This window comes from Temnothorax longispinosus, unplaced genomic scaffold (genome assembly GCF_030848805.1).
Source record: "Temnothorax longispinosus isolate EJ_2023e unplaced genomic scaffold, Tlon_JGU_v1 HiC_scaffold_29, whole genome shotgun sequence".
NCBI lineage: Eukaryota > Metazoa > Arthropoda > Insecta > Hymenoptera > Formicidae > Temnothorax > Temnothorax longispinosus.
The window spans coordinates 81,450-92,328 of NW_027270110.1; the positions used below are offsets into that span (position 1 = coordinate 81,450).

Genomic DNA, 10,879 nt, shown 5'->3' on the forward strand with positions numbered 1-10,879 from the left:
ACATAAATTATAAATGTGTAGAAATAATAATAATCAAATAATATATTAAAACTATAATTAAAAATTTAACCAAATTTATATAAATTTATAATATGCTTTCTTAAAAAGGTATTAATTATAACAATCCATCCGAGCATACATATATTTAAGACGGAAAGAGAGTATGCGGGGAAAGCATACTGTAAGCATTTGATTAAAAAAATCACGGTACCAAGAAAAAGGAATTTGTTTATAATACACTAAATATTTCTTTTTATTTAAATTATTTAACCTTCTTTATATCACTTCATTTAAACAAAAACTCGCGTTTTTGAGCAATTTACAAGTAATAATTTATTGCTTAATTTGACCACTTCACAATTCAATTAATTCCTGGATCTATGTTATGTATAGATCGAGGTAACAATTATCTATTACTATACAGGATTCATCGTTATTTTTGCGCACTCTTGAAGAGTAGTATTCTATCTAATCATGTAATCGCATCACTTGATTTCTTTCGTCGCTCGCGTTAACCCGAGATTGTCCAGTAACGCCTGCGAGCTCGGATCCCTTCCCCTGAATTTCCTAAATACTTCAGCAGCAGGATAACTGCCGCCCAAGGACAAAAATGTGTTACGGAATCTCGCACCCAACTCCTTCTGCTGCAATATTCGTTGGACTTGACCTCCTGGAAAGCCGTGTATAAGTCATAAACTTTGCTGCAATTTAACAGTTCAATCAGTGCTTGTGCAATGTGAGCTACTAGTAACAATTGTAAATAACAAACTACTTTTTATTATTTCATTAATAGGAACATTTTGCAATTTGAGATAACAATTGTATATCTATCTTAAATTAAAATCAATTTCCGACAATTTTTCAATCTATATAAAATAGATGTATGTATCTTGCAATACCTGAAATACGCGGCCGCCCAATTACCGCTCCATATAGCTTCAAAGTTGCAAACATGAACGTCCCTTTTTTCGAGAGACAATACGAAATTTGTTGCCACAAGCGTTTCATCATAGGCACCCAAAACATTCCACTGCAAATTTTTCAATAATTTTTCAATAATTAAATAAGAAGACTGATTTCATTTCAAAATATCGAGTCGTTGAATAATTGTATTGAAAGAATAGCAAATATTTTGTTTACTTTGTAAGTAATAATGTAATAAGATGTAAATATTTAATGAATGTAATTACGTTTCTCTTAAGTAATTTGGGAAGAAATTCAGAATTTAGAATTTGTATTAGAATTTAACGGAGGTTTGTAGATCGATGCTCACCTGGAATGCAGCTCCAGATCTAAATGTGACAAGTAAAGTTCTTTGCAAAGTTTATAACCGGCCAAGTGCGATCTCATTCTTTTAATGCTCTCGATAGCTTCCGCAGGTAATGGCTGCTTTGTTTCGTAATGTTCGGAAATTTTTTGCAACATGAATGTTTCGTACAACCTACACCGAATATATTAACTCATTAATTAATTACAATATTAACGGTAATATAAGATCCAAGGAGTGCTAATGCGCGTATAACGTGCTTTTAATGCGCCTACAATTGCATTGGCTTCAAAACCACATTAATTGTGTGTTCAAAATGCGCACATTCAAATGCGTAATTAATGTAAATTGAGCATTCAATTTATAAATGACAGGTTTTATAAAATATTTAAATGAGTAGCTTCTGACTCATTATGGGACATTTTATTTAAGTTTTAAATTTTAAATAAATTAAATTTTAAATAAATGACATTTATTATGTCAAAAATAAAGATATTCTCTAAATAAGAATGCTTTTTTCTTCTGTGATAGCTGTACTGGAATGTGCTCACAGCAATGCTTAAAAGCTGGGCACGAAGAAAAATTCCTATATAGTACTGAGTTCACTAGCTGTTCGATTGGGCTCCTTGATCAATGAGCGTAGGTGCACTTTTTGGTATGCGCTTCCATAATATGCATTAAATGCGCATATAATGCGGGACAAATATCCGCATTTAATGCAAAGTTTAATGTACATTCAAAGCGCATTATACGCGCATTGGCGCTCCTTGGGGAGTATTAAAATAAAAAAAAATAATTAAATGAAAAAAATAAATAAAGGAATAACTTTATTTCATACCAGTTCTCCATAAAGAAATCGCAAATGAATACCGCGTCCCATTCCACAAACGACAATCCGGCAGAATACTCCCGTAGACCGTAGACCGTAGTTAGCAAATGTTGCAAAGCGTGTCCAAACTGTAATGTGCAAACAATCATAAAAAAATTAATTATTTTATGAACATATACATACAAATCCATCATAATTTTATAAACAATAGCCTATTACCTTCTGAAAGAGAACCTGCACGTCCCTGAAAAAGAGCAGGGAAGGTTTGTCGCCTATCTGTTAGAATATATGTATTATGTACATCTATATTGTACGATAGTCAAATTTAATAATATTATACGCGAGAATCTGTTGTAAGAAACGTTAAGATTAGTCACGTTGGCACCGTAGCTGGCAAACCTGCGGAAACTTCGAGAGAAGACATCACGCCGGACACGCGTGATCAGAGCCAAACACGGAGCTCGTTGCTCTGAATGTAATGGGCGGGCAGACGATCGCGAAAGATATAGAGGTGGACCGTCTCCGGTTGCGCGCTGCGGTGCCTACCGTATTGAATCGTGTGTAACGAAACTTGAAATAAACTGTATTCTATTATCTGAACTGGAATTATTTATATATATATGTCTGAGCGAATGAGCGCACAAAGAGCGATAGAGGCGGGCCTCGGCGGCTGGCTGGGCTGGCACGGTGCCCGGCGCGCGGCGAGCGGTGGGGTCGAGAGACGAGCGGCGAGCGGGGCGCGGCGCGGCGCGGCGAACGTCGAGCGACAGATGTTATACACTGCGGCGAAAAAAATATTAGAGCCGGCCCATACTAAACTTACGATAATTCCTTCGCGTAAACGGGATTTTGTTGTAACTTACAATAATTTACTTCGCGTAAACGAGTGAATTATCGTAAGTTACTACAGAAGTAACGCGCTCGCGTAAACGTAGTAACAGGTAGCACACGTATTGCATAGGCATTGCCGTAGCGTCTTACGCCTTAGATAATATTAATTAGTTTAGCTTGAATTATGTGTAATAGAAACATTTAATTTTAGTAAATTTAATTATTTTTATGTCAAAGTTTACGAGGTTTAACAAGCTTTACTTTAACTTTTGTTTATGTTAGAATAACTTTAATGGTGCGTGTCCACCTGCGAGTAAAACTCTCGAGAGTAGCTCTCGAGATTGATTCTCGCAAATGGACATATTCCTGGAGAGTACCTAACGGAGAATGAATCGCAGCTCTCGGCGAGCGAACTTGTCAGACCTACTCGCAAATCGACACGACGTTATTTTACTCTCGGAGATCAGCTCGCCAAGCTCGAACGCTGTTCGTATTTTGAGAGCTACATGTTGAGAGTAAAAACCGAGATGGCAAAAGTTTGTTCCTTTGATGACACAAAGGAACTTATTGAATAATGCGGAAATCATGAACTATTGTGGAATACGATACTTTATAACTACTGTGACAGAAATAAAAAATTTTAAAATTTTTATGTTCTGCGTAACGTTATGTTCTAAATAACGTCGTGTCGATTTGCGAGTAGGTCTTGACAAGTTCGCTCGCCGAGAGCTGCGATTCATTCTCCGTTAGGTACTCTCCAGGAATATGTCCATTTGCGAGAATCAATCTCGAGAGCTACTCTCGAGAGTTTTTACTCGCAGGTGGACACGCACCATTAAAGTTATTCTAACATAAACAAAAGTTAAAGTAAAAGCTTGTTAAACCTCGTAAACTTTGACATAAAAAATAATTAAATTTACTAAAATTAAATGTTTCTATTACACATAATTCAAGCTAAACTAATTAATATTATCTAAAGCGTAAGACGCTACGGCAATGCCTATGCAATACGTGTGCTACCTGTTACTACGTTTACGCGAGCGCGTTACTTCTGTAGTAACTTACGATAATTCACTCGTTTACGCGAAGTAAATTATTGTAAGTTACAACAAATCCCGTTTTACGCGAAGGAATTATCGTAAGTTTAGTATGGGCCGGCTCTAATATTTTTTCGCCGCAGTGTATAACATCTGTCGCTCGACGTTCGCCGCGCCGCGCCGCGCCCCGCTCGCCGCTCGTCTCTCGACCCCCACCGCTCGCCGCGCGCCGGGCACCGTGCCAGCCCAGCCAGCCGCCGAGGCCCGCCTCTATCGCTCTTTGTGCGCTCATTCGCTCAGACGTTTTTATTTAATAACTCGTTAACTATTGCGAATTTTGCAAAATGGTACGAGACTTTTCTTTCAGTTTGACCCAATCTACCCCCCAATATTCGGGTGGTTACTTTTATATCGAACACCCTGTATATATGTGTGTGTGTGTGTATATATATATATATATTGTGACGTCCCTGGTCTTTCATCTCCTGAATATCATCCCTTGAGTGTCATCGTGGAGCTTCATCGTTAAGGGGGTTGTTTATTGACAACCGCCCTGTCGTTGTTTTTGGGCTTCATGACAGATTTGGTCTGGCTTTGGTCATCGTGCAGACGCTTTCGAGGCTAATGAGCATTTGCGGATATTACATACTATATTGCATTGTTCTTTTGTACTGGATTATCATATTAAAACTCAGTACCACCTTAAGAGCTTTTATTCTTTTCGGGCGCGTTCCGGCGGGAGTGTGAGAGTGTGCGAGTGATTCGTGAAAGAACGTCCGGAGGACGTAACAATATATATATATATATATATATATATATATATATATATATATATATATATATATATATATACATATATATATATATATATATATATCCTGACATCCCGTCGAGTTGATCCTTACACTATAGTAAGAGTTAGAGCGCGCAAGAGAGAGTGGACGCATACATGTATGTCTCCCCTTCCCCGTGTGTGTGAATTGTCACGTACGTGATGCGTGAGAGCGAAGCTTGCGAACTCACTGCTGTATAGACTGGCGTAGAGGACGGAGCGTCGATTACTTTAAGTAATAAATAAACTTTTGCTATACAAAACCATATCACTTCTCATATCACTCCAAGTATTACCGCATCCACAATCCCTTCACTATCGGTGGCGGAAAGTTGAAGATCAGGGCGACTAACGGAGTGCTATTGCCGATTTTGCTCTTGCTCTTAATTATATGGACACCCATCCGGAGTCCTCTTCCTTGCGGAACTTCTCTCTTCCTCTGACGTAAGGATCTAGGTAAAAATTTGCAATGGACGCCGCGCTAGATTCGTTCAAGTCGAATATGTCAAAGAACCGTCCTTATGCAAGATATCCGCTTTCTTGCTTTCAACGATTTTCACGTTGAAGAGCGTCTCGATATGCTCGAAGAGGCCCGACAGAACGGTCGGTAGCGGGAAATATTCTTTCCATTTGTTTTCGTAGCAGCTGAATAAACACGGAATTGGGTAAAAAATTTTAAAATATATTACTTTTTGATATTTTATTTAATATCACAGATTTTTAAAAATATTAAGTATCAATATTTTAAATATACTTAAATTAGCTGGTTACCCGGGCTTCGCCCCGGAGGACATATGTAATAAAACACACAAATAGTCTCTCTCTCTCTCTCTCTCTCTCTCTCTCTCTCTCTCTCTCTCTCTCTCTCTCTCTCTCTCTCTCTCTCTCTCTCTCTCTCTCTCTCTCTCTCTCTCTCTCTCTCTCTCTCTCTCCTCTCTTGCTCAATTTAATGCCAACTCTCTGCGCGGTCACATGGATTATATCAGAATGTTTTTTGCCACTCGCTTCTTCCATATTATATCCATTTCTGAAACGTGGCTGAATGAGAGCATTTCCGACGTCACTGTGGCGTTAAGCGATTACTTCCTAATTCGTAATGATAGAGTGGGACGTATGGGCGGTGGGGTTGCGTGCTATGTGCATAAATCTCTTCGTGTCAAAATTCTGGCCACCTCCAGCAATATCTGTTTTAACTCGCCTGAATATATTCTGTTTGAAGCACGTGTACCCGATGGTGAATCCGTTCTTTTTGCAACTATTTATAGAAGACCTAAAGGTCTTTTCTTGCACGATTTTGTTGAGTCCTTAAACCAATTCTCTCACCTTTATAAGAATATTATTGTTGGTGGTGACTTGAATTGTAATCTTATGTCTGCGAGTTTTGAGGCGAGTTACCTGCGTGATCTCATGTCTGGTCTGGCTTTGCATATTATTGATTCTGGGCCTACCTATCACACGGCGACTTCTGATTCCTGGCTTGATGTGTTCGTGATTGATGATGTCGAAAAAATTAAGTCCTTCTCTAAATCTCAGTGTCCTTTCATTGCCGGTCATGATCTCCTTGTGCTGTCTGTGTCTCTTAATTCCAAACTCTGCCTATCATCTACTATTTCTCGACGGAATTATAGGGGCATTGATGGTTCTAAGTTTTGTGATTACCTTCGTTCCATTGCTGACTCTGTACGTGTCAAATTGGACTCGTTACCCTGTCATGCCGGCGTGGACAGTTTGTGCGAAGTGCTGTCTGTCAACTTATTGGGTGCACTTGACGTCTTTGCCCCTATTCGTGTCCTTGAAATTAAAAAGCCTCCTGTAAAGTGGCTTACCTCGGAACTGATGGCAATGTTACGTATTCGTGATCAGTTGTATAAGCGTGCCAAACGTGCTAATAGCCTCCTAGGTTATGCCACTTACAGACTTTTCCGTAACAAGCTCAATGCTGACATCAGGCGAGCTAAGAGCGAATATTACTTTAATTCCCTTATGAGCGTCAATGATCCTGCTAAACTCTGGAAAGAGCTTGCTCGGCTTGGACTCGCCAAATCCACTTTTGCTTCTCCTTTGCAATTCTTCTCGCCTGACAAGTTAAACACATACTATGTATCTGTTACGAACGCTCAGCCGATCTGTACTTACTCTAACTTTATTTCAGCCATTGCTTCAATCAGTGGTCCCTCTGATCGCCCTGAATTTGTCTTCTCTACCATCTCGTCGAATTCAGTATCCAAGGTTTTATCCGAAAAACCTCTTCACTCGTTTGCATCGGGTGTAGACGGAATTCCCTTGTTCATTCTACGTCTTGCATTGCCTATCATCCTGCCTTTAATAACATCCATGATGAATCGATCTCTGGACACTTCTGTGTTTCCGTCTGAATGGAAAAAAGCCTACATTCGTCCACTCTCAAAAATTCGAACACCTCTATCACCGTCTGACACGAGACCGATTGCAAACCTGTCTGAACTTTCTAAATTATGTGAGAAGATTGTAGCTTCTCAAATTCTTGATTACTTACATGATCATGACATCTTAAATCCCAGACAATCTGCATATCATGTGGGCTATGACACGCAGTCAGCACTGTTACGTGTGAGTAATGATATTAAACAGGGCATTGATGATGGATTAATCACCATCATGATACTCTTCGACTTTAGTAAAGCGTTTGATACAGTTCCCCATTTGCTGTTGCTCATCAAGCTTAAAGAACTTGGATTCTCAGATGCTGTCCTCAATTGGATTTTTTCGTACTTAACAGGTCGTTCTCAAGCGGTTATTGATGACACTGGTAATCTTTCGGAATGGCTGTTTACTTCATCAGGAGTCCCACAGGGCTCTGTACTTGGTCCTCTCCTGTTTTTACTTTTCATCAACGATATATATAAAATATTACGTTATGTGATGCATATGATCTTTGCTGATGACATTCAAATTTATTATTCATGCTTACCTTCCAACATCTTACGTGCATTGGAATTAATTTCGTTGGATGCTAATGCCATTTTTGACTATGCTACGTCTAACGGTCTCATGCTTAACCCTGCAAAATCCAAGGTCATTATATTTGGCAGTCAAGCGCACATAAGTAGTATTGATATCAGTCGTCTTCCACCCATTGTTGTAAACAGCACGCCTTTACCATTCGTTTGCGAGGTAAGAAATTTAGGTGTTATTTTTACATCTAATCTATCATGGACGAGACACATCTCGCTTATCTCACAGAGAGTTCATCATGCGTTGAACAAATTGAAGTTCAACAAGAACTCTCTTTCCAAACAGCTTAGAATCAAACTTGTTACAACATTAATTTTACCTCACATTGATTACTGCTGTCTTGTATATCACGGCCTGACCAAAGAATTAAACATCAAATTGCAAAGACTAGTTAACTGTTGTATTCGATATATTTTCGATATTAGGCGTGATGACCATATTACACCGTATAGACGACAACTGGGATGGCTTTCTGTTGAGAATAGACGGCATTATTTTCTCGGTTGCCAGATGTATCGTATTCTACACATGCGTTCGCCCACCTATTTGTCTGAGCTTTTCACCTTTCCTGATCCATCACTCAAGCGATCTAATCGTCTTGCTGAATTATCTGTTCAAACTTTCCATATTCCTGCTCACAGAACAGTGGCTTACAGAAATTCATTCCATCTTTCCGCTGTTTATTTTTGGCATTCACTTCCTAGTACAGTCACATCGGCGGCATCTATAGCATCTTTTAAAAGTCTTCTTCGCGAGTTTTTGTTTTTGTCAGAGTCTGAGTGATCGGTCTCCTCCCTTTCTATTGTGTTCAAGCGGTACCATTTTGTTAGTTTTAAGTTTGTTAGTTTTAAGTTTCGTTAGAATTAGTATAATATGTTTATCTTACGTTATATTTTGTTGAGAGCTTATAATTATGTTTATAACTACATTTATACACTTTTGCCCCTTAGCCATTGCTCGGGCATAATAAATCTATCAATCAATCAATCAATCTCTCTGTAAGTACAATCAGGTGTCTGTGTTCTTCGCTCCTGCTCTCAGTACTTATTTTTGCTGTCGCAAGTGGCCTCCGGGCCGTTTTGTTACAGGTATAAGCAAGTCTTTTGTTGCTTGTCGCATGTTCTAACCATTTTTCGTGGTACTGTCACCTAAGTCGTGGAATCTATGCGATAAGTATTTCTGCGAATCCTAACCAAATTCTGAAAGTCATCATTTTGGAAGGACGTCGACCCTTGATGCGCATGCCTGCTATCTAAATCTACTCTTCTCTACACCGTATTCTTGGAGTGTGCATGCTGTGGAGTGGCACTTATTGCGATTCGATTGGCTGACCTGTGTGTGATACTGCTCTCTACAATTTGATTGGCCGACCTGCGTGCGATCGATTTCGAGTGTCGATCGGTTGTCGACAATCGATACCAGTGGGGATTCTTGGAGCAGGTTGGCTGCGCCTATGCAGCGCACGTGTAGCAGGTGTGCCAAAACTATTGCCGGCTCGGCGGAATCGTGTGCGGAGTGTCAGCGTGTGTTTCACCCGGGCTGCGTAAAAGCGTATCTCGTCACTAGGGCGGCCAGTGATTGCTGTAAGACAGGGCTGTCGACCATGCCGCTTACGCCCAGGGATGCGCATACCGCTCCTATTTTCCTTATTTATTAATGATATCGGTGCTTTTCTTCGATTTACGGAGCGCATAATTTTTGCCGATGACACGCAAATCTATCGCAAGTGCTTCTTGAGTGAACTGAACGTCGGTCTGCGGCTGGTGGCGCATGACGTGGGGGTTATCGCAGAATTTGCGGCTGCGAATGGGTTGTCGCTTAATCTCCATAAATCTAAGGTCTTAATACTGGGAGGTAGGCGGTATGTCAAGCAGATTGATCTTAACAATCTGCCTCTTATCGCGGTAAACGGCACCACCATCCCGTTCGTTACTGAGGCTCGAAATCTAGGTGTTATAATGACCTCAGATTTGTCCTGGAAGAGCCACGTCAACCATGTATCCAAGAGAGTGCATTTCACGTTACACAAGCTTAAGTTCCACAAAAACTCTCTATCATATCAACTGCGTGTCAAACTTGTGACTACGCTGATTTGGCCTTTAATAGATTATTGTTCCCTGGTCTATAATGATCTTACCGATGAACTCAACTTGAAATTACAAAGACTCATAAATTGCGCTATACGGTTTATCTTTAATTTAAGGAGGGACGAACGTATCACGCCTTATCGGCATCGTCTAAAGTGGTTGTCAGTGAAAAATCGACGTCGTTATTTTCTGGGAACAGAGATGTATAAGATATCTAAAGGCATGTCTCCCAGTTATCTCTCCGAGATCTTCATCAGATCTGATCCCTTAATTAGGCGTTCGTCACGGTTGGAACTTCCACAAACTTTTGTCATACCTAACCACAGAACGGAGTCGTATCGAAGGTCCTTCCACCTGGCCGGTATTTACTTGTGGAACTCCCTTCCCGCCGAGATTGTGTCGTCCTCATCAGTCACCGAATTCAAGAATAAGCTTTATAATTACCTTTTTTCACTCGAGTTAAACAGCGATCAGGGCTCAACTGCAGAGCCACCTTCAGTCCGGGTCTAGTTTAAGTTTAAGTTTAAGTTTAGTTTAAGTTGTTCATTTTATGATTGAACTATGATTCACGGGCAGGTCGTCACATAAGTGAGAGAGTAAATGTAATTAGTTATGCTCAATACCGGGTCTCTCTCTTGTTCGACTTCTTGTTCGTTTATGTTCCTCTTGTATGTATATTCTTTCTTTTATTGTTCATTTTTATTTGTATTTTTCTTTTATTTTAATTCTATTCTTATTTATTTTTGCTATGTATTATTCTGCGGTCTTTATATATTATTGTATCAAGATTTGCCTAAAGTCTCGACTAGGGCATAAATATAAATCAAATCAATCAAATCAAATCTCTCTCTCTCTCTCTCTCTCTCTCTCTCTCTCGACGAGCACATCACGCCTTATCGTCACCAACTTGGGTGGCTCTCCGTCAAACACCGACGCCTCTATTTTCTAGGAATAGATATGTTCAGGGTGTATCATAATTTGTCCCCTAGCTACATCTCTGAG

At 39.7% G+C, this 10,879-nt stretch overlaps 1 protein-coding gene and 1 pseudogene across 1 annotated transcript; one reads left to right on the top strand and one right to left on the bottom strand.

Moving 5' to 3' along the window:
* Positions 1 to 168: 168 nt before the first annotated feature.
* On the bottom strand, positions 169 to 5,199 carry LOC139824202 (uncharacterized; annotated as a pseudogene).
* A 4,213-nt stretch (positions 5,200 to 9,412) lies between these two features.
* LOC139824203 (uncharacterized) lies at positions 9,413 to 10,387 on the top strand. Its single transcript, XM_071796699.1, has one exon. The coding sequence runs from the start codon at positions 9,413 to 9,415 to the stop codon at positions 10,385 to 10,387; it is 975 nt and encodes a 324-aa protein (XP_071652800.1).
* The last annotated feature ends 492 nt before the right edge of the window (positions 10,388 to 10,879 follow it).

What these genes read in the sequence shown, in the direction of transcription:
- LOC139824203 (XM_071796699.1), top strand. Translation starts at nt 9,413, where the DNA reads ATGCGCATACCGCTCCTATTTTCCTTATTTATTAATGATATCGGTGCT.